The 25,463-nt window shown below is 36.3% G+C and overlaps 1 protein-coding gene across 3 annotated transcripts in view; it reads right to left on the bottom strand.

Annotated features, from left to right (window-relative positions):
• The window catches only part of cd2ap (CD2-associated protein), an 82,483-nt gene that overhangs the window by 53,575 nt on the left and 3,445 nt on the right, over window positions 1-25,463 (bottom strand). The window contains exons 2-4 of one of the 3 annotated variants that reach the window (XM_088625672.1): window positions 19,333-19,449; window positions 16,974-17,134; window positions 2,149-2,305 (exon numbers count right to left, since the gene is read on the bottom strand). In XM_088625672.1, coding sequence (XP_088481798.1) covers window positions 2,149-2,215 — 67 coding nt within the window. In that variant the 5' untranslated portion in view covers window positions 2,216-2,305; window positions 16,974-17,134; window positions 19,333-19,449. Of the gene's footprint in view, window positions 1-2,148; window positions 2,306-11,971; window positions 12,062-16,973; window positions 17,135-19,332; window positions 19,450-25,463 lie in introns of those variants that run through there. The other 2 variants (XM_088625670.1, XM_088625671.1) reach the window with 2 other exon arrangements.

Genomic DNA, 25,463 nt, shown 5'->3' with positions numbered 1-25,463 from the left:
GCTGGCCAAAAGAGTGATATGGCTGCTGAATACTAGATCACCCAGTCCTTGCAGAACTAATTCCAATATACAACAGTGATGTCAAAGTCTGTTACACCTATTGGTATTGTTTAGAACTACTTGGAAAACATACCTTTCAGGAAATACACACCCAAAACAATTCTTAAGCTGACAAACTATTAATTCTCAGTCCATAAGCCACTGGCCTCAGTTGACATTTCAGCAAGTCAGTCCACAGTGAAGACACACCTCTTTAATCAAACACAGCTGTACAGTACATGAACACTGGGAAAGTCTAGCACACAGAACAAAAAATGTTGTTAAACTTGACTCATACTCAGAACTAAACTGCAGGCACTGTGGTTTAAGTTTTAAACTTTACAAAGCCTGTGCAAACTGAAGTAAGGTTTTATTAATGTAAAGTTATTGAAGTTAAATTAATGTTTTTTGGTTTCAGTTAAGAATAATAATTTCGATAAATTACAGAAAACTTAACATTATTCAGGAAGAAGGAAATGACTGATCACCTTAAGAACATACACATACATTTATAAGAATGTCTTATTCTTATATACATAATCAGGACTATAAATATAAATTTTGTATAATAAAATTTCAGTATATTAAAAAAATATTTTTTTCAACAACCATTTGCATTCTTTTAATTTTTGTTATATCAAAACCAAAAAATAAAAAATGAAATATTTTAGGATAAAAAAAGCCATTGAATTCAAGCTTAAACTACACTTTAGAAGGGTTTGTAAAACAAATTTTGAAACATTTTACTTTAACAAACTAACACAAAAAATGTTTTCCATAAGTTGTGTTGTAGTTAAATACATTAGCAGCCTATGAACATACAGAATAAAAAAGTAAATATACAGCACAACAATAAGAATTACTAGCATTTGTAAAATTTAAATCAAACTATTTCCACAATTATGAAAATTCAATCTATTTCCATATCTTTTGTGGTTATTATTTCAGTGTTAGTAAGATTTCTCACATAGCACTTCCTTGTCTTTAGTTTAACTCTCCAAATACAAATTAATTGTGGTTATTTATCTTTTAACGTGCGCCTCCTTTTTAAACAGAAATGTATTTTTTGCTCTATTACTATGGTGCAATATCTGCATTATTTTCTGAACTTTATTTTGTCTTTTGTGTCAGAATTAACCTTTTTGAAATGAAGCAACACCAGGAAACACTTTTACATGACATATACTCTATCTGTTAAAATCAGATACAGTAGAAAGATCTCAAGTATTGACGACAGTCACATAAAGATCTACACAGTTTATACATTTGTCCAAAAAACACAGATTTTCGTCATTTTTAAGGCAATGGAGCATAATTTAATTCCCAAAGTAAAATATTGGGAGGAGCGATGATAACCTTTTGACAGGAAAACTTGAAAATGTTGAAAAAGTGTCAATGATGCAAAAACCAATGTTAATGTCTTAAGGAAGTAGAAGTCTTACTTTCAAAGGGGAAAAGGGAAGCAAATCTATAAAGAGATGCACAACTTGCTGCAATGTCATTTTCTGCTTTGCTGTTCCTGTTTGCTACTGCAAGTCAACTGCAAGGTTTAGAAATGTACTTTTCCTTGTAGCTTTCAATTTATTGATCAGACAGGCTAGACCTCTGTTCAGACACTTTCCTGACTTGCCTATAAAAAAGAAGCTGCTTTCAAATATTTTCTTTTTTCTATGTAGAAATAATGAATAAATGGTTGAACCACTGACTTATAGCCCCAGCAACAATTGCTACTAATCCATGTTAAAACTCATCTCTGATATCGTAGCTCTCAGTATTAGCACTTAATTTAATCGATGACGTTTGATGAGTTTATCACAGTTTATTTTCATCTCCCTTCCTGCTGCTCCTGTTTGCTTCCTCATACGTTTGTATAATCTGCAAATTTAACTACATACACAACTACATCAGAGTCTCAATCAATGGCACTGATAAATTGTATCGTAATCAAGGATTACTGGTAATCGGACTATGATAGAAGTATCAATTTTTCATAGCTTAAAATGCAAATGTATCTCTTTTTATCTGTAGCTTATCCTACATTAGCTAAGAAATAAAAATGTCACCCTTAAAGAACAGATTTAGTTCTGTAGTTCAGCTGTAGTTACTTACTCCTTCTGAAACTCCTGGGGTTTGACTGTGGTTGGAATCCGCCCGCTGGAAAACCGTAAGTGCTCATCCTCTGTACAAGACTGGCCACATTGCCTGACGATCTCTCTCTCCTAACTGGCCTCAATTCATCTTTCGATTCTGTCTCTTTCTTTATCTCCTTTAAGAAAACAAAGGAACAAAAACAAACAGTCTTAAATCTGTTCAAGAAATATCTAAATGCTAATATACAATATTATACAGACGCACACTTTCTTTCACAAATTGAATATGTGCCACATACTCCATCTAAACCAGGCTCAAGATAAAAGAGAAATCTTTTTTATATCTACCAAAGAGAACTTTTCTATTCTTACAAGACTATATCTGTAAAATGGCAGGTGCCACTACTTTAAAGCTTTCTTTTTAGAGTGTACTATAAAACTTTGAAGCTTTGAAAGCTGTTTTAAGATTTAAAGGGATCAGCTTGTTATACTTCAGCATTTTCAATGCACAGTATTTTGTTTTCCACTTTTGTTACTGAAGTCAACATGGGATCAATTTCACAGTGACAGACAGCCATACCCTCAACAGAAAATATGTAAATCAGCTAAAAAAATTTAAACAAAATAAAAATCTACACTTCTAATCTAATACATATACAGGGTGTTAAGTTTTTTGGAAAGTCTTTTAATTTTTTTCTTTCATCACATTTTCAACAATATTTATACATGAGAACCTCTCAGAAAAGACAGCAAATTTAATCATGTGTTTGAATTCTGTTATATTTTAATTTGAAACACACTCATCTACTGGAATGTCTATCCTTAAATTATCTATTTTCTGTTATGAACTACAGGCGGTGGACAAAATAATATAAACGCCTAATGAAAAGGGACAAGTATTTTGAAGTACATCACAATTAAAAAGGATTCTACACAAATATTTCAATACTAATCATCAATATGTTTCCATTATAAAATCTCTTGCACACTAAAGTGTTAGTTTTAAGTTTCTAATGGAACAAATCTAAGTTATGAAAGAGGTCAAGTAGTTGGTGCCTGAATTGCAGGTGAGTCTGTAAAAGAAACAGCAAAATTATTTACTGTGTAATAGGGAACAGTGTCACAAATCATGACAACATATACCAAACAAGGGAAAACAGCATCAGGAAAGAGGAACAGTGGTCGCAAGTCAAAGCTCACTAACAAGGTCAGACCGTCACTTAATAGGATAGTTGCTAAAAACCACAAACCAACAGACTCAAAAATTACCACAGAACTGAATCTACACATCCTGACAGTCTCAACAAAAACTATGTGGTAAGCTTCAAAAAGCTGATATTTTTGATAGCGACGTTTAAGCAGCAGGAGAAAGTAATATGGCTCGATGAGTTGTCTTTTACTCTTTTTTATAAGTCTGGATGGGTTTATGTTTGGTAGAATTATGGCCAAGGATTACAAAAACATTTTAGGTGACCAAGTACACCCTATGATGCAAACATTTCCTCAGGATATCCAAGAAGATAACACTCTCATACACACTGATGCTCACCAGTGTGTCACTTTGCCACCCTTATGCATGCATGGTTTTAGAAAAATAAACCATCAAGATTTTGAAAGATAATTATATGTTTATTTATAATTAATTAATAATTATTGAGAGATTGCAATACATGCATGTGGTTCCGAGTGCTACATACACTAGACCACCAACTGACTGAGGTTATGGGACATAGGTGAACTGGAGATATAGTCTGTTGAATTATCCCTGCTACAAAAATGCAAAATTACAGTAAAATGTCGCCCTTTCTACCTACATAGAGAATGTTCATCTATCATTATGCCTATGGTGTACATTACAACCTGGTGGATGACTGTTTCCTCACAAAAACAGTTTGCTTTTTCCCCAACCAGAAACCATGGTTTAACATCGATATCCTAAATAAATTCTGGTCACGATCTAAGGCATTTAAATCTGGCAATCTGGACCTGTATAAGAAAGCGAGGTATGACCTGCGGAGAGCTATCAGGGACACTAAAAGGCTATACCCTAACAAGATAGAAATACAAGCTGCCCCTGCTGATGTGTGCAAAATGTGGTGGGGTATTCAGACAATAACAAACCATAAAGCTAAAATAAGCAGTGTTACATCCCACGTGATTTCTCTCTCCTGGATGAGCTGAATGCCTATTACCCTTGGTTTGAGAAGGGAATCACGGAACTGCTGGCACCGGTGCTCCCAGCCGCTGATGATACAGCCATGTCTGTGACGGGAAGTTTCAGACGGGTGAACACACAGAAGGCGACTGGCCCATACGGCGTTGCTGGACGGGTCCTTAACTCCTGTGCAGACCAGTTGGCCGCGTTTTTTACGGATATTTTTATTCTTTCACTTTTACAACTTTTCGTTCCCGGGTTTTTTTTAAGAAAACTACCATTATTCCAGTGCCAAAGAAAAATACTGTGACCTGTTTTAATGATTACAGATTGGTCGCACTCACATCCACCATAATGAAATGCTTTGAAAGGCTGGTCATGAGGCACATTAACACAATGGAGTGCCCAGCCCATCACTGGAGAACAGCTTCCCTCTGTTTCAGACATTTTTACTTTGATCTCTCTGTCACTGTTCTCAAAGGGTTTCTCAACTCCCACAGCAGAAAGACAACAGAAACGAAACCCATCCTGAAACTAGGTTCACACCTTTCCTCTTCTCTCAATGACAGGCTTATTTTCATGTCATCTTCTTTCTCTTCTCTGTCATCTATCTTCTCATGTCATCTTCTCTCCACCCCTCTCCACTTTGCACTTCCTGAGTGGCCTCTCTGCCTCTTCCCTCTCCCTCCTCCTCCACTTTTCCAGTTTTTGGTCTCCTATGCTATTTAATCTTTGCCGTCTACCCTGTCTTTCTCACACCTGAAGAAGGCTCCACAGCCGAAACATTGTATTTCCTTTCTTTTCAGTATGGAATAAACCCGTAACCTATTCCTTTGCAGCCTACCCATCCTGACGCAGCCACCTACTTGAACTATTTTAACTACTCGCTGTCTCAGAAAGGCCGGATGTATCGCTAAGGGTATCAGTCATCCTGGTTTCTCATTTTTCTCCCCCCTTCCCTCTGGTAAGCATTATAGGAGCATAAAGGCACTAACATCCAGATTCAGAAACAGTTTCTTCCCACAAACTATCAGATTATTGAACTCTACCCCTACCACTGGTCCACACTGATGTTTTTGTTTTCTAAGATGCATGTTATTTATCTTGTTTTTGTTGCTGCCGCTGTTCTGTGTTTATGTTTTTGGTGTTTCCTTTAATGTCTTTGTATTGGAGCATTCATGCAAATAAGCATTTCACTGCACTTGTGCATATGACAATAAACTGAACTGAACTGCCTATCAAGAGTGCAAACTTCATGCCATCAATGTTAGATACTGCACAAAATCATTGCACAGTCTTTCGCTTTCTGGGGATGAGCAGTTCATAGTAAGTGCTCAAAATATATTTTTAAATGTATTAGGCTAAACACAGCACAATACATAACACTGGTATTAATAACAGACATTACTCTTCTTTCTGTGCAAATGCTCTTTGTTAAAACAATGTATGCATTAACAAAATGTGTACAAATCAATAGATAGTTTGGCACAGAAAGAAAAACAAAATCCTATTAAATCTTATGCTGTAGTTAACAACAGCAGAGACGTTTTAGGAATTCTTAAATTTAAAGAGCACCGAAATCTGCCTAAGGTATTTCCAAAACAAAAGCAACAAAACAAGCAAGGCAATAAAATAGTTTTACATCACAAGAATGCCATCTTGTGGCTAAAAGACTTCTAAATCTTATGCAGACAAAAAAAGATATTAATATGGAAATGTTTTTGCCAGAGGGAAGATGCATCAGGGTATCAACAGGAAATAAAAAAACAGACATATACAGTGGGTATACCACCCCCTTTCAAAATTTGTACCTTTTGTTGTATTAAACTCTGAAAAGAAAAACAAATGAAATTAGGCTTTTTTAGTTTTATTCCATGTTTACTTACACACAGTAACTCACATTAGCCAAGTGAAAATAAAATTCTAAAACAGTCTGAAAATTAATTAATATTACAACAATAAAATACCTTATTTGGATAAGCGAACACCCCCCTTACAATTGCATTTGTAAATCACCTTACACACAACAAACTAATTGTCTCCCACCTGTGATCAATTGTGCTTATTTTGATTAGTTCAGAATAAAAACAGCTGTTTCTAGACGATTCCACTGCTTGGAAGTGCATTTCAAAGAAAAGAATCCACTATGGGCGAAAAAGTGCTTTAAAAAAAACATCAAGATAAAGTTGTGGAAAGGAGATGGGTATCCCATGGAGCAGTCAAGACCGTTATTAAGAAGTGGAAGGCGTATGGCAGACCTTGCCTAGATCAGGCCGTCCCTCCAAACTGGATGACTGAGCAAGTAGGAGACTGATCAGAGAGGCTACCAAGAGGCCGATGGCAACTTTGAACGAGCTACAGGCCTTTATGACAAAGACTGGTCATTGTGTGCATATGACAACAATATCACAAGCGCTCCCCAAATCTGGCCTGTTTTGGAGGGTGGCAAGAAAAAAGCCGCTCCTTAAAAAAAGCCACATCAAGTCTCGTTTATGTTTTACTAAAAAGCACCTTAAAGATTCTGTGGCCAAGTTGCAAAAGGTGCTGTGGTCAGATGAGACCAAAATTGAACTTTTTGGCCGGAATGCAAAATGGTCCGTCTTGCAAAAACCGAATATATCTTACCATCCAAAGAACACCGTGCCTACAGTAAAGCATGGTGGTGGCAGCATCCTGTTGTGGGGGTGTTTCTCTTCAGCTGGGACTGTGGCACTTGTCAGGATAGAAGGGAAGATGGATGGTGCAAAATACAGGCAAATTATTGAAATATAACCTGCAGCCCTCAGCCAGGAAGTTGAAAATGGGACAATGGTTTACCTTTCAACATGACAATGACCCAAAGCACACCACCAAACCAACCATACAGTGGTTGAAGGACAGGAAGGTGAATATCCTTGAGTGGCCTAGTCAGAGCCCCGACCTAAATCCCATCGAAAATCTTTGGAATGACTTGAAGAGGGTAGTCCATCAATGGTCACCATGCAGTTTGACTAAGCTTTAACAATTCTGTAAAGAGGAATGGGCACATATTCCTCTCTCTAGGTGTGCAAAGTTGGTAGAGATGCATCTAAACAGACTCAAGGCTGTAATTCAAGCAAAAGGTCCTCCCACTAAGTATTAACTCAGGGGGGGTGTTCTCTTATCCAACCCAGTTATTCTACTTTTTTTTCCAGAAATTTTGCTTTCTTTTTTCACTTGGATGTTGCAAGGTACAATTTGGAAATAAAACTAGAAAAGGTCTGATTTTATTTTTGGGCTTTAGGTGAACATTGTGAAAGGAGGTGGTGACTTTCTATACCCACTGTAATTGCTCTAAAATATACACTACCTGTCAAAGTATAAATTACAATTCATTTCCTAAACAATTATTCCATTTCCCTGCCTTTTAAGAGATCACTTACTACAAAATACAAAACTGACATTCACAAAAAAACTCTGATAATCCAACAGATATACTGCTGGAGAGAATTTCTGCTTGGTTTACTTATCCCTTGCTGCATTTCTGTATTACGCACAGAACCTGTCCCTGAAGAACAAAATTCAGTACTCCACGTTGTAATTTCATATTGTAACCTGTGTTTCTCTCTGCCAACTCATCAGCCACAGCAGCCAGGGCAAGAAGCCAGAATTTCTGGAGCAGGACGAAAGCCAGGTTGATTTCACTTGACAAGAATCTCACAAGAATGTACAAAAAGGAGCTTGGAATTTAATACAGTGCCAGGTCTAATACAAACAAAGCTGTAGTGCATTGCATAGAAGCTAACACAATTCAATCTGATATTGAAATTGGGTCAAGAACCAAATCAATAACATTTAATTCTAATTATGATCAATCATAAAAGTGTAAACTGTCAATGTCTTCCCCCCATTAATTAGCAATAAATAATTGCTACACCAAAAATAATATTTATTTTAAAACAAAATTGCTTGAAAAAAATAAAAAAAACAGTTTACTACTAATCAACAGATAAATAAACTAAGGTAGGTGTAAAACTGAATCATAGTCACTGCTGCTGTGCTTATTGAGAAACGAATGCATAATACAGCAAGCAGATACCATTGTCATCCCATTGCATTTTATCACCAGCAATTTCCAAATTACGAAACAATTTGATTTTGTTTAAAGTTTATCTAAAAGGTAGGTTGGCTTTGGATCACCTGTGATCTATGATCACTTTTTTAAAAGTCTGTGCAGTGGAACTAGACTACAATCTTGCTATGAATATTAACTACAGTCATAGCTCTGGATACAGAAAAACACAAACAGAATGAATACCCAGTGTTCTAAAAAAACATAGGAATAGAGCAAATCGATAAGAGATTTTATTATTCCATTAAAAAGATTGTTTAATTAAAGTCCATGCATTTCTACTTTTATCTCTGAATATATCTGGATGATAAAAACGTGTTTAGGTCATTCATATGTTTTATTTTCTGCATATATTATGGATGTTCATTTTGGCCCAAAGCAACTGATGTTCTGTACAAGTATGCCAAGTCCAGATGGTTATGCTTTTAAAAATTAACAGTCTTTTATTTTCCCAACAATTCAAATCATGTGCTAAATATATAGTGGAAATTTACACCGCACATTACAACTCCTTTCCTGTTGAATTGCTGAAAATGCCTTTTGTTAACGGCCTAATACTGTGCACTTTATGCAAAACAGACTTTGCTTAGGGAATTAAGGAACTGGATGGATTTACTTAAAAATGATTTAAAAAGAAATACTTCAGCTTTAGGAACAACATATATAGGCAAGAGAATAAAACTAATGAGCACAAATGAGCACTGTACTCAAGGGTGGCAGTCCATTGGCAATGGTAACCCTCTTACTAATCAATAATGCCTCCCTTGCATGCCATTTACCACTTTGGACATTGTTTTCACTGTTCTGCACTGCACAGACACTGTATCATGTGCCCTTCTTGCTGTTTATTTGATTTTTTCAATTTTATTTGAATGATTTCTTTTTGTATTTCTGTTATGTACTGTTTGGCAAGTTGCCCCAGATAAGAGTACCTATTAAGCAAACCAATAATAATGCTCATGTTTTCTACTGGAAATGGAGAAACATACAAAACAAATATTACAGTAAAATATACAGAAAAATATCTAATTACCTAACAATACATGTTTTAAATTCCAAAGAGCCAGTACACACTCACTACACAGTACCTACGCACATCAGAAAGACACAAATTATAAAAAATCAAATGAGAATGTGTTAAAATCAAGTCTCGCTAAAACCTTTTCCCCCTCAGGACTACCAGTCATGATGACACACTGACATGTCGTGAGGTCATGACATGAGTCATGATGCAGATTCTGTGTACTACAACCCAACTAATGTTAAGCTAATGACTGAAGTGGTGTATATGTGTGTTATTTAGTTTCCTCTCTCTTGCACATCCTCTTACAGTACAGTATGTGCACTTCATACTTACTTTTTCCGCTTTAGATAAGGAATTGACTCTGAGCTTATCATACTGTAGATGACTGTTGCCAGAAAACATAATATAGGAAAAAATTACTGCAAGATAATGTTGCCAAAAACAACCATCTCTTGTATAAGGACTTCTGAAATCTGAAAAAAGCTTTTTAAAGTGGATATGCGAGACCCATAAAATATAGTACTTCAAGCAGTAACCAAACAATCAAATGGAACAAATAAAGAGATTAAAGAGGTCAGAAATTAAGTAAATGACATACAGATAAATATCTAGGCTTTAAAGTTAGATTTCTACATATTTACTAAAATAAATAGTTATTTTGCAAAACCATTTGATTCACTTTGTTATATTACATACACAGGATTCATGCTATTTTATAAGTAACCTAAGGTACAATATAAATAGAGATATACAATTGTATAAAAATATATTCATTTCTAAAACATTTATTTAAAAACATTAAAAAGATAAGATTCTTAGATCAACTCTGATTAGGAAACAGACCACCCTGGCCTGACGTAGTTACTGAATAGGTTCTGGATAGGACACTTTCCCCCCGACTAAGGAGAAATTGAGGGAAAAATTATTTACTGGCAAATATTATTCCATTATTACAAATGGAAAAGTAAGGTTAATGTCATGTCATTTACCAAACTTCTTTATACCATACGGTGTCACGGGAAGCTGGAGCCTACCCGGCAAGCAACGAGCGCAAGGCAGGGTACACCCTGGACAGGGCGCCAGTCCATCGCAGGACAAGGTAAAAGCCAAGGGGGGAAATTTGGCCCGGACACTGGGATAGCCCAGGGCACCGGGATCTTTTAGTGACCACTAACCTTAGTCCTGAGTCTCAATGTAATACACTCAAATTTCCAAAACAGCCATCTATTGTTTCAGGTAAGAGTCACAGTAACCTGCAAACTATCCCAGATGACTAGGGAGCAAGACAGTCTTTGGAAGGCGAGTGGAAACCAGAGCATATGGCAAGAACCCACATTAACATGGTAAGAACATAAATACTCCCCAGAGATGGTGCCCCCCAGTCCTTCACTGAACCCAGACATTGTAAGGCAGCACCAATTCAAGATATTTTAGTTCTAATTGTCTTTCTTTGTATTACAATATACTGAATAAAGCTCATATCATAACAGTCTCCCAAATTCAAGCAGAAAAGGAATAACAGACTGGATTGAAGCTACAATCCCTTAAGAACATACAGTACATGTTACGATATTTTTTTCCCCCATTTGCTTAAAGTATGTAATATACTGTATGTCAACTCAGTCTACCTTTTCCTAAAATACTGAATTAATTAAATAAATGGATACAATTTAAGGCTTTTCCTTACAAACTGAAGTCAGATCATAGTTTCTCTAACAAGCAACTAGAAACATCTTTCTAACAGCTAAAGGCAAAAAAGTAGATTCAAAGACAATTAGATTGCTCACTGACAATTTTTTCAATCAAGACAGTAGTGAAACTCAATATTTCCCCATTCTTTCAAATGAACACTATCCATTGAAGTGTAACATTATTTACATAAAAACAATTGAGAGATTTAAATATATTAACCCACTATAACATACATTCTTTTTAAAATAGTGACATTTTATTCCCTATGACACTATTTAAAAACGTCTAAGATTTTTTAACACATTTACACTGCAGTAAATATAATTATTCTAAGTTTGTAGTCTCTAGCCTTATAAAACTATGCCATAGGCCATATTCCATAATACCAGATGTTAGTCCAATACACTGTTGCAAATCTGTTTTGCATAAATATGCAAGGATTCTCCATTTCCCTTACATAAGTGCTACATTGTACTCCAGATAGTTCACACAGCACCTGATTGTTTGCAGACAAGAAGGAATTCAAGTACTCAATCACATTTTAAAATGTGTACAGTTCAGTTTACAGAATTCAGAAACTTTTGATCTCAATGCCCGCAGTCAAGAAGTGCCACCATCTTTAAAAAATATCAAAATAAGCCAATTGCTTGCATGAAAAAAAAAGATTTATTTGAATTAAGTCGTCAGTTTAACCTAAACAAACCTTAAACTAACCTGACAAAAAGATTAATGGAGATTAATAAAATGTTAGTTAATTCATTCCAACTCAGTTAAATCTTTCATATGTAATCTAGTAGATTCATACAAAAGCAATAAAAACTCAAAAGATGTAGATTTCCAACACCAGAAGAGTAAAAACCTAAGCATTTAGTTCCACTTACCAAATCCTCTGACATTTTTTGCTGAGAACACACCCTGCCATAAGTTAAAAAACCACAAACACAGAGACCAAAGTTCAGAATGATCTCCAATTTGCCTTCAGGCACCTTAGGATAAACCAATCACGTTACTCCAGATTAGAGTACGACGCAACAGTTCACCATTATAAAAATCCTTTCCTTAAAGAAAAAAAAAGATAAAGATCTAAAAGTCAAAAGTAAATATTAAGGCTCATTTGCTCACTTCTAGTCAAAAAAAAATAATTAATTGAAAACTTACTGACTTCCTAGATGTTTGAAATAAACCCCAAAGACACTAGCAAAATGCCACTGTTGGCAAATCCATTGTCAATTAAAAAAAACACACAAAATTGTCTTCTGGGAAAATTGGCCCTGTGAGCGTGTGCATGTTTGTCTGCCCTGCAATGGAATGGCATCCCATTCAGGGTGTATCCTGCCTTGCACCTGTTGCTTGCCAGCATAGGCTCCAGTTCCCCCGCAGCCCTGTACTGGATAGAGTGATAAGAAAATGGATGGATGGGAAAGCATAAAACCCCTTCAATTTATAGAGATATACAGTGCCTTGCGAAAGTATTCGGCCCCCTTGAACTTTTCAACCTTTTGCCACATTTCAGGCTTCAAACATAAAGATATAAATTTTTTATTTTATGTGAAGAATCACCAACAAGTGGGACACAATTGTGAAGTGGAACGAAATCTATTAGATTTTTGAAACTTTTTTAACTAATAAAAAAATGAAAAGTGGGGCGTGCAAAATTATTCGGCCCCCTTGCGTTAATACTTTGTAGAGCCACCTTTTGCTGCGATTACAGCTGCAAGTCGCTTGGGGTATGTCTCTATCAGTTTTGCACATCGAGAGACTGAAATTCTTGCCCATTCTTCCTTGCAAAACAGCTCGAGCTCAGTGAGGTTGGATGGAGAGCGTTTGTGAACAGCATTTTTCAGCTCTTTCCACAGATTCTCGATTGGATTCAGGTCTGGACTTTGACTTGGCCATTCAAACACCTGGATACGTTTATTTGTGAACCATTCCTTTGTAGATTTTGCTGTATGTTTAGGATCATTGTCTTGTTGGAAGATAAATTCCCGTCCCAGTTTCAGGTCTTTTGCAGACTCCAACAGGTTTTCATCCAGAATGGTCCTGTATTTGGCTGCATCCATCTTCCCCTCAATTTTAACCATCTTCCCTGTCCCTGCTGAAGAAAAGCAGGCCCAAACCATGATGCTGCCACCACCATGTTTGACAGTGGGGATGGTGTGTTGAGGGTGATGAGCTGTGTTGCTTTTACGCCAAACATATCGTTTTGCATTGTGGCCAAAAAGTTCGATTTTGGTTTCATCTGACCAGAGCACCTTCTTCCACATGTTTGGGGTGTCTCCCAGGTGGCTTGTGGCAAACTTTAGACGAGACTTTTTATGGATATCTTTGAGAAATGGCTTTCTTCTTGCCACTCTTCCATAAAGGCCAGATTTGTGCAGTGTAAGACTGATTGTTGTCCTATGGACAGACTCTCCCACCTCAGCTGTAGTTCTCTGCAGTTCATCCAGAGTGATCATGGGCCTCTTGGCTGCATCTCTGATCAGTCTTCTCCTTGTCTGAGCTGAAAGTTTAGAGGGACGGCCAGGTCTTGGTAGATTTGCAGTGGTCTGATACTCCTTCCATTTCAAGATGATCGCTTGCACAGTGCTCCTTGGGATGTTTGAAGCTTGGGAAATCTTTTTGTATCCAAATCCGGCTTTAAACTTCTCCACAACAGTATTACGGACCTGCCTGGTGTGTTCCTTGGTCTTCATGATGCTCTCTGCGCTTTCAACAGAACCTTGAGACTATCACAGAGCAGGTGCATTTATACAGAGACTTGATTACACACAGGTGGATTCTATTTATCACCATCAGTCATTTAGGACAACATTGGATCATTCAGAGATCCTCGCTGAACTTCCGGAGTGAGTTTGCTGCACTGAAAGTAAAGGGGCCGAATAATTTTGCACGCCCCACTTTTCATTTTTTTATTAGTTAAAAAAGTTTCAAAAATCCAATAGATTTCGTTCCACTTCACAATTGTGTCCCACTTGTTGGTGATTCTTCACATAAAATAAAAAATTTATATCTTTATGTTTGAAGCCTGAAATGTGGCAAAAGGTTGAAAAGTTCAAGGGGGCCGAATACTTTCGCAAGGCACTGTATATAGGAAAATTGTTACTGTAACAAGTTGGGGATTAACAACCCTAGCGGACAATCTTTTTTTTAAAAATGTGTTACTCTCTTCACATCACAGCATAAGGCAGTTGCCTCCAAAATAAATCACTTATTAAGCACAGGTAGAATTGTGTGACAAGCCAAAACCTAGCCGTTAATATCTCATGCACAAGACATTACTGGGCGATAAAAAAAGGGAGACAACAGTAACAAAGACCTTCCCTCTTAATAAAACTGCCAAACAGTTGGTCTAGGCATCCGGTCAGTAGGCATGAGTGCTATCGAAAACAAATTTTCTACAAAGAGGTTTACCAAGCTTTTTCTAACATTTTCAGTAATTGAGAACACATCTAGGTGTAGAGAGAGTATACTAAAGCAATATTCACAGAAAAGAAAGCAGTCCAAGGACAGCTTAAGCAAACGAAGATCATAATTTACTTAATGACATGTAACAGTCCAGACAGGGTATGGAACCTGGGCAGCTCACATTGCAAAAGAAAAAAACACCATACTGGTATTTGTCCATTTTACACTGTTTGACAAAATTATTCACCTGGTGAACTAAACCAATAGTTTCAAAGATCAAAAATTAGTGCAACAGTTATTTCATAAGTAATCAAAGTGGTTAAACTCAACCTCTGAGTAAATGCATCATTCAGCACTGAATTTCAAGTCTCAACTCAAAATCAATGATGAAGACAAAGGGGCTTTCAAACAAGAGAGGCATGAAGTGGTAGAGAGATCAGAAAAAAGTTACTTATCACTTTAAGTAGAGTGAAGACAATTATTAAAAAGTGGAATACAGTGTCTATGGAAAGTCTACACCGCCTTTCAAAAATAACATTTTGTGGCCTAAGTATAAGTATACCCTCAAGAGACATCTAGTTCTGTCTCTTCTGTCTAGTTTTTTTTTTTTAGTTTCCTATGTGCAACAGTGATTCTGGTCTCTGGAAAAACATAAACACTGTTGTTGATACAAAGTTGTACTTGTAATATTAATTTGCAATAAAGATAACAGCAATGAGTTCAGACCACAAGCCATAAAGTTCATTAAATGACAATGCGAACATTAAAATGCGAGTCCACCTTGTTTGACTGAACTCGGGCTCACCATCCATTAAATGAGCATTCATCAAATGGGCTTCCAATCCTCCCATTTGTCCACGAACTTCCCACAGTTGACAGGCATTCATTGTGCAAACTTGCACTTCAGGTTTATCGGTTTAGGTTTTTCACTGAAGTGGGCAGTAAGCTAGTACACAAAGTGTGTTCTTGGATATTTCACAGCATGACAGACTTTTGGTTCCACATTCACATTAGCCACTTAAATACTTTTTAATTCAATGGTCGGCAATTCCACTGCCTGTGGCAGCTGGAAAACACAAAGAGGAATGTTCATTACAGGAACCTTCCAAATTTCCCACATGCAGGCACCAAGCTCTGGTCCTGCCCACACATTGGCTAAAACTGCACTAAATGATCAGCTCTTTGGAAACGGTTCAAATTTCAAATAAGATTTCCCACAGTGGATGATGGTGCACTTGGCAAGATGGTTAGGGTGCAGGAAGGTAAAAAGAAAAGCCAAAGAGTAAAGCTCACAGTGGAATCTTTTTTTAGGGAGGATATCACGTTGATTGGGTCTTTCGGGCTGGAGGTCATCATGATCCATAGTTGGGTAGATGTTTTCGATTGGTATAGTCTGGTCTGGATCAATCGATTGGGTCTGAATGATGGATTTATGAGACTTGCTGATGTGACTTTCTTGTCAGATCTGTTTGATTTTTGTCTTCCAGGCTATCATTAACAGACTGGTGCCCGTAATGAACTCAGCATCCTTATCGTATACATTTACTTGATTAGATTTAGATATCAACAGAACTACAGAGTATATTCCCCATTTGTGTACCAATGGATGGGTACAGTGACAAACATTCCTCAAAGATACATACTTCCTCACTCTTAAGATGCAAGGTAAAACAAATCTAGAAGGTTAATTCTTATAGTGAAACATTCAAAACAGCCACTAGCAAAACTCATGCAAATGCAACATACAGTAGGATTTGAGTACATTTCTGCTCTAAATCCAAATAAACACAAGAAAAAAGGATAAAAGAAAAGCATAGGGAGTCAGAAAAATCTTTAAAAAGTAGTTAGCTAAATTACTTTATTTATAACCACAACTCCTCTTTACTGCACAAACGTGACACTTCAGTCCATGTCGGAACAGTGTGCATAACTGGCAAGCACATAGAAAGGAAATTAACACGCTTAACGAGAAACCTCAAATTCAAGAGATGCCATCAGGTTGTAAGAATTGCAACACGATATTTTTAAATAAATCGACTACGTGAGAAGGAGCAGCATAACACTAGATTCAGGTGCAGAATGTAATGCACTTTTTCAGAGAGACATTTCTGCTTAGTAATGAGTCAAACCCACATGTTCAGTTGCCTTGCATACGATAGGGTTAACAAACGTCAAAGCTTTCATTCGTCTATTTCTCTTTCCCTCTTTGCATGGTTGATAGTGTTCACGAATTCCTCACATAAAAGGGGGTCATTTTTTATGATAGTCTGCTTTTAGTCATCACACTGCTGTACAAAGCAGTATGAAATCTACAAAATTGCTGAAGCTCAATTTAAGTTTCTACCACAGCAATATAAAAGCTGATGTTCCATAAGTAGCAAGGACTCTGAAATTGATCAATTTAGAAATTTAATGTAACAAAAATTACCAAATGATAATGGAGGGCTGCACAATCTTCTCTCGATGCGTGATGCTTACCTTTACAAAATTGTCTGGGAATACACCCCTCCTCCCATTCAAGTCTCCTTCCAGCCACCCCTCTTCCTCCAGTTTCCTCACATTTTTAATAACATCTCCCAGTCGAATAGTCAGCTCATCTTCATGGAGGGCTTCATAGTCATACTCCACTACAACTTCCACTGTAAGAAAAAGAGCATAATTTAAATACAGATTTAAATACAATCATAACTAGGAGAACATTTAATTGACTATTAAAATAGAACAGCCAGGCATGATATTAAGATTAAGATATTAAGACACTAGGACAGGCTAGTCTTTATTATTTACAATGTGTAAGGTAGTAATGATCTACTAATCTTTCACATCACAAACATTTTATTCACAACCTCCTAGTATTACAGAATATTGTACTTTGCACCCGATTTCACATTTCATAGACAAACCAGGCTTGATAACTGCTTACTACGTTTTTTTTCCTTCCAGACTTAGTCCTAAATTTATCCTTCCCTTAATTCATAACCTCCTTCCCACGCTCCCTCATTGTGTGACATAAGGAAAGGGAATTACTGACACATCAAGCAAGTCAGACTACTTTTGTCAATGTGACTTCGTAGCAGACTGACATGAATACAAGTAACAGCTACTCTAGTGAGGAATAGTGTGACACAAGCTTAGTAAGAAATGCAACTCCAATGTAATAACCTTTATGTGCTACAGTTGCAACATTAGATTGTTGTCGTGTACTCATGTTGCACCACAGCATTTGTGTTCAATTACAGTAGTTATGGACTAAGGCTACAAATAAACATTTTCATCTTGTCTAGTAGCAGAGACATCCCCAAAAGTATCTGAAAGAAACAAATACCTATTTAGAATTATACCTACAAAATTTGGAGTTGACTGGCCAATTTAAGCTGAATTGGAACTAAATTAAAGGTTATCGAGCACAAAGCGTTTGCATGTTGGCCTCATTTCCAAACAGAATATGACGCAATAAGAGTTTAAAAAGGATCTAAGCAACTTTTCAGAAACAAGTGCGACAAAACCTTTGGTGGTTAATGAAATCCAACAAATTTTGATTCATTCAGTTCTGAAGTTCAGAAGACTATGAAAGTGTGAACCACCATGCAATCTCTTGCTCAACATCCACATTGGAGTTAGAGTAGTCTCCTTCTTGCAGGTCATGGGATTCCAAAGTGACTTTAACCAAGCACCTTTTCAGGAGTTGTTGGCATAGTGATGGAGTGAAATCTCACAGCCCAAAATCACACTATCCGCAGCATGGGTGCTCAAATAGCTGACCAAGACTATGACTCCAGTTAATGAGGCAATGAAGATAATGTAACAGTGTATTATTGTCTCAATGTCAGAAGTAAGGATGAGAGAAAAGTCTATTGCTTGCATCAACACACTGAAAGCAGAAATGTATCGGGCAAAACAAACATTAATCACAGTCTACAAAGAGGAAGTAAATTTCAGGAGATGAATGGTCTTGATGTTACTGTAACATCCTATCTGAAAGGCTGGAAGGTAAAAATCCTTCCCACCACCTGTAAAAAATGCTTTCTTTGCTGGATTTCTGCTAATTGATTACAGCTGAGATTAACAGATTTCAGTACAAAGTGGCTATCAAAAGGAGCTGAACATTGCTGTTCACCAACAGTCCTCATCCAACCTGAGGGAACTTGAACAATTTTGCACAAAAAAAAAGAATAGGCATAAATTCTAGCTTCGCACATCTGCAAACTGCTAGACACTTATCCAAGCAGACACATGGCTATAATGCCTGCCAAAGGTCCCTCTACCAAATATTGACTCAAGGGGGGTAAATATGTAACAATCAGTTATTTTCTATTTTATAATTTAGGATATTGATCATTTAGAATGATCTTTAGAATTTAGTTTTTATTTTGATGTTATAGAGGGTCCTGTGTTGATCACTGGCAAAAAATCCCAAATTAATGCATTATGATTCCATATTGTAATGATAAAATGTGAAAAAATGCAAGAATACTTTCGATAGCAACTAGATCTATGGTGGCTCTTCAACTAGATCTAATAAGCCCCACATGCTTGATCTTCAAGCTTCTTTGCTACAAAGACTAGTCGTAGTATAAGATTCATCATGTCATTTCCTTGCTTCAATGGACAGTTTTTAATTTGAAATATTTTTTGAAAAATGACAAACAGCCTGAGAACAGAGAATGCAAGCAGAGAAACAGCTTAATGTGAAGATGAGTACAAACCTATTTAAGTAAGGAAAATATATCATTCCCATTACCTTAACCAAAACTGCACTTTAAACTGAAACCACCTGTTTACCATTTTGATCTATTTAGTTCTGCTACACTGTTGCTGCAAACTTTTTCTAGCATACCTTTGCTCAAGTTCTCTCTTCACCACAAATTCAACAGACTGCTTCTTCCTGTGTTCTCTCACAGCTGTGGTCATTTGCAACCATATGCACACAGATGGTGGGAGTCCTAACAAGGTTCTTTTTGGAACAAAGTACATTATGGGATTAAACAGACTCCTAGGTTAATAAAGCCAGATAACTGTCTCCTGCGTAAAATAAACATGGCAATGATCAATACAGAATGTCAAACTATCACACAGGAATAAACCAATGAATCAAACATCTTTTCGACCATTAAAACAAAAAAGGAGCGTCTGCACTTATCATGTATAGATTAATTTATCACTTTAACATCTGAAACAAAGCATGGCAGTGAACTATTCCCTACAATGTACAGCATGGTGCTTTACTCATAGTAAATATTGAAGTAGGAGATACATGTAACATTAAGGTAAGGTCCTTGATTACCGCTAACATTCTATGCTTACTCTTGATTATAAAAAAATTGGGAAGTTAAGATGGTTTTGTGTCACTTCTACGAAAGGGGTCCGAGGTTAAATACGTGTCTGGATCCAGCTGAGGAAGGGTTTCAGGCTCTGTGCCAAATCGGCCCCAACTGGAGGGGGCTCTGGTTCCTTTGTATTCTGTGTTCAGATACTAATATCCTGACCTATTACAATGCTCTTTCAAAGAGCACAAAAATCCCAAATTACAACACAATTCATAATTATTTCAAAATAAGTACTTCCTGTAGCATGATTAACATTTCTGAGGCCAAATACCTCGCATTTATCACTTATCTGGTAGTAACCTGGGAGCAGGGTTTGTCATGCCCATACAAGAAAGAGGTATTGCAACTTTTGTGATGCTGGAATTTCCACCCACATTCCTCACAGATTCCAGTGGGCCAACAACAAAAAAAAATACAATACATGTGAATACAGAATCAACAAACTCAGAAATGAAAACACATTGGAAGACATTTTGCAAACCTTTCAGAACAATAACTGAGTCACAAACACTATATTAAGCGCCAGGTAGTCGATTCCTACAAACAAGGTGCACCTCTGGACTGCACATCATTGAAAGCTGGAAGTATGTGACTGCAGTTTCATGCTCAAACTAAAACAATGTTACTGTTTTGCAACTGCAGAATAGAATCACATTAATGAAAAAAGGCGGCATAACTATGGCATGAGGAATACACAGCAGGTGGGTAAGGGGCCACAGGCTATGAATGGAGAGGGACCTTTAATGATAAAAAGTATTATAGGGTTCATGACATTAACTCACTTTAGACCATCTGCAATTGATTATTTTACTTCCCCTCTTTAAGGAGATGCCAGAAAACCACATTAGCGACAGCTTGCTGTCGAAACCTGGTTCTTGACATGACTTCCGAGAAGTGATAAAACGTCCACAAGAAGCAGGCCACTAGCTTTTAATTGTGTTAGTATACGTGACTCTCCAAACCAGGCACCCCCAGATTTGATGACCATACCATGCTATTAATCTTAATTACATTTTCAAAAGTAGAATAGAGTAGGAGTTCAATATTTGAGAGTGTTATAAGTCCTCATATTTGAAAGTAAAGATATCTGCAAGAAATGTGAAAAGAAAACATATACACACAACATTGAGAATTAATTTACAAGAGCTATGCTATGTGACAGCAGAACACATTCACTCACGTAGCCAGATAGTTCTTTGTGGATAGCAGATTTGTAGTTTAGAAAAAGTAGGCCCTTAAAATAATTCACACTTCAACATTGATTAGCCCCAGAGCTGTGAAATTAAACAAAACCACATTTAATTAAAATTGTCCAGTGTTATTTTAAAAACTGCATTCCAGTAGGCATCTGCCCTCTAGTTAATTGCTGAAGTAAATAAGACTGAGGTTTTGTGATGTCAGATCAGATTTGTTTTCCTTCACATAACACAGACATCTCCATCCTCCTGTAGCTACAGTTAAACGTTTAGAGCACTTAACCTTTCCAGTCTCAAAGAAAGGATGAAGAGAGGTCGCGATATAATCATTTTGCATTTTTTAATGTACTGACAAAATGAATCAAACCTCCATGAACATCAATGAAACAATGGACTCAATGACCTATATAAAAATGAAAATGTAATGTATTTAGGACCAAGGATAAGAAGCACGTCTTTTTTAAAAAAAGTAGATAGGTGATAAGAAGAAATTGCACAACTCAAAGCAATTCAATTATATCTTATGAAATGGGTGGAGGGGTTGCTTGGATAAGTCTGCAGCAACTAATCAATCAAGCAAGATATATTTTGAAAATGAGGCTATATAGCTTTTTTATGTTTTGTTTTACAACCAGTTCAACGTCCACACCACCAGCCTTACATCTCAATGATGAACATAAATTAGTCACAATGGGTCACAAAACATTACACAGTTACTGCAAACATACATTTTTTTGCAGTATTAATTATCTTTACAAAAAACATACATGAATTTTGGGAACGCAAGCTGAACGATAAAAGGTACAAAATATATTTGCCATAGTAAATAGGTATAAACAGTATAGGCTTGTTTTGTTATGCTCCTATATTTTCAAACTTGTCAAATTACAATTTAATTTTCACCCACTAAAAACTAACAATACCATCACAATAGGTTTACAACCTGCAGATTAACAACAACAGGAGTTTAAATTTAAATTTCTGAAGTGAGTAACAATTATGCAAAAGAGGCATACTTCTTCCAAACTGGACTTAATTAAGTGATGTTGTAATAAGGATACGGTAGCTTGGGGATTGCTTAAAAAAAGACCTGCTTTCTAGAAAATGACATTTAAAAGTAAATGAGATACAGTGAAATGACCTAAAATAACTTAACTGTCAGGCATTCAAAATAGGTAGAGAACTTTAAAAAAAAGTAATGTTTTAAAATGGCAGAAACAAGCACCTATAACAATTAACATGTTTTGTTCCCAGGTCTCATCAGAAAATATTGATCTAGTTCTGCCATTTTAAAATGTGACCTTTACTTAACAAAAACCAAGACGTATTGAAAGCTATCCTTTTTGAGTGTAAACAACTTTAAAGTTTAGGGTTGAAAATTTCAGTTAGAGGAAAAAAATGACCTTTAGAAAATTCCAAATTGTGTTTAATATGCTAAATTACCTACCATTCAACCTGTATAATTAACAGCTGCAACTAAAGGTCATTCCATATGAAATCAACAAAAAAATGGACTTTTCCAAAAATGGAGTTTTGTCCTTTGATTTTAATGAAGACTACCATAAGTACCTACCTATGGGAGAAATGGGCCTCAATGACTACCTAAGCACTCAAAGATCCCCACAATCTACCAGAAGATATCCATATTCTCATCCTTAACAAACACAAAAGGGTGAGTTTTAAACCTTAAAATCTGGGCTGTCTATTTCTATATTTTTTTTACAGGATTTGCAAAAACACAGTTCGACCTTTGACGTTACATCTCTTAAAACACAAATGTAGAATTTTTTCTATTTAATTCTATCTATTGCCCGATTAATGTATTTATTGTTAATGTTCAGCAGGATGGAACACTCAGAAAGTACTTCAGTTTTCCCATTTGTTAACTAGAACCTATAATTATAATGCCGAAGATTAATTAAATTATACAATAAGCATATTGCAAGGACAACTGTAAACAAGTGTAAACCTGTTTTTATTCCAAATTTAGGAGACAGAACATCTTTACTCATGTAGAATTTTAGAGTTGAATCACCTGTTCCTTGTTTCAAATCTTCTGCCAACGCTATGCTTTGTTGAATGCCATGAGACACTGAAGGTGAAAATATTACATGAACAAGTGGAATCCATATCGATCAACTTTTTTTGGGCTACAGATTTCAATGCATGCTATGAACCATTAGCAAGTCGGACAATTGCCCAATGGCTTGTTAAGAACAAGTCTTTCCAGTTGCAATTCAGTCAGGCAAGAGCTGTGCCTGGCGCATGGAGTCTTCATTGCTTTCAACCCATTTCCATAACAAATGTCATATTGCGCCGGTTTTTCTGCTCAACAATTCAAATTGAAGAACTGATCACACTCGAAGAGTTCAACGATGTTATCCTGGTATTTGGCCGAATTAAAAAGTCTATATCACAGCTGTGAATGCCAAGGACTGATGGCTTGAGGTTGGTGGTAGCTGCTGATCTGAGGCAACGTGAAGAAGAGGTGAACTTCCTTTTACGGAAAGAACCTTTGAGATCATGTACTTTCCCTCGCTGTCCTGATCAAATTACTGTAAATTTGAGAAATGTGCTGAAAACCGTGGAGCCACCACACAATGAGTACCCTGAAGCAAAGAGGGAAAAGCTCTGGAACAGTGGCTTCAAAGCAAAAGGAAAAGTTAAACAGTACGCCTCATAGTCACATGGCTTTGCTTGGCTTAAAGACACACCTAACCAGTGCAGTGTAAGCAGTCTCCAAAGTAACCAATGGCAGGCAAGGCCCAAGAACATATTTGGGTTCCAAAATCGGTTATTCAGGTCTATAAATCATCCGATCATGTCTTATTATAGTTTATATTTTTTAATTAATACCCCATTATACATGCTGTTATTATTAATAGATAATAATTACCCCAAACTGACTGGTTTAACATTGAATTAACCAATTAAACCTTTACGCATTTTGTCATATTATTACCAAAATATTACCACCCTTGACAAAAAGATATTAAATTGGTCAAATTTTAACTCATATCAATAATTTGAAAACCTTTTGGACCTTTTAAGTATCAGTAAAGTATTTTACTCCCCCCTCCCCCCCCCCCCCCCCACACACACTCCCACTTACCACAGTACAAGACTATCTAATTAATCAACAAATCAATCAACATAAGAGAGTACGAATGCTCCTCACCATATTCAAAGAACTACTGGAATAGAAGGGCTTAAACTATAAATGTGATTCAAAGAAACTTAAATAGAAGCTGAGAAGAAGCTGCAGAGAAAAAACAATCGATCATTGCTTAGGATACACACCTCCCAGCAGGTGTTGTATGAAACTTGTCATTATCTAACAGAATAACAGCAGCAATCACCACAAAAGGGAAGGACCCTGAGCCACAAAGTTATTAAGGCTAACAATTTTCTTTCCAACAGTGTAATCCAGTCAGTATATAGCAATTTTCTTCAGTAAAGAAAGCTTTCAGTGCAATCGGAGTGAAAAGAAATCAATTTAGATATGTACTATTAAACTAAAAATCGTATGTGATGTACAGTAACTAGCTGTACTGTCCTTACGTTTATCCCTTCCACATTATAAATGTAATTTTTAAGCGCAATAAGTTGCTTGTATTCAAATGCATAATTGTGTAGTTTAGCAAAGCATATGATGGTGTTTGTAGACTGCCTTTGAGGAGTAAGGTAGCATTTTACATACATGCAGAGCAAAGAGAAGAAAACCACAACAGCTGTGAGGACTCTTAAGTAACTGACAGATCTCCAGAGAAACTCAGTTTCCAGAACTACAATATCATATGTGAGAATCATCCGAGTACAGACTTTAGTTTTTCTTTTATTAATTTTATTAAGTTCAAACTGAATACTAAATGCATAAATGCATCACCAAGTTAAAAACATTTACTAAAAAAAGGAAAGCATGCAGACCTGTACAACAATGTTATAATCATGAGCAGAGAAGGCACACTGTAGTATAATCTATTTCAAATCTGACCACAAACCACAACTAAAATTCAGACTGTGCACTTTAACACATTGAAATAAAATATGCAAACTAAATTGTGAACTTTGGCAACCGCTGTAACATATACTGCAGCACATCCAAGTCAAGAACCAAAATAAAAGCATTGTCAGAAGTAGTGCAAAGCTGACTACTTGCATTGCAAATATTGGAATAAAATCAAACCAAAAAACTTTTTTTGCTAGCAAATTGTAGAGAAGAGAATAATAATACATTATACAATCAAAATCCTTTAGAAAAACCTCTTTATCCTCAATTTGCCTGAAGTATGCACTTGAGGACATGAATGTATTTGGATTATGAACTGTTAATGAATATAAAACAGAACTAAACTAGAGTTACATGCTTTATATGCTCAAGCACGAGTGATATAATTAACCAAAGGGATCAGTACTGGAACCAATATTCTTCGTAATTTATAGAA

This window comes from Lepisosteus platostomus, chromosome 3, assembly GCF_059453375.1.
Source record: "Lepisosteus platostomus isolate fLepPlt1 chromosome 3, fLepPlt1.hap1, whole genome shotgun sequence".
Taxonomy (NCBI): domain Eukaryota; kingdom Metazoa; phylum Chordata; class Actinopteri; order Semionotiformes; family Lepisosteidae; genus Lepisosteus; species Lepisosteus platostomus.
Note: the sequence above shows the minus strand (reverse complement) of the source record. Positions and strands in the feature narration are given on the sequence as shown.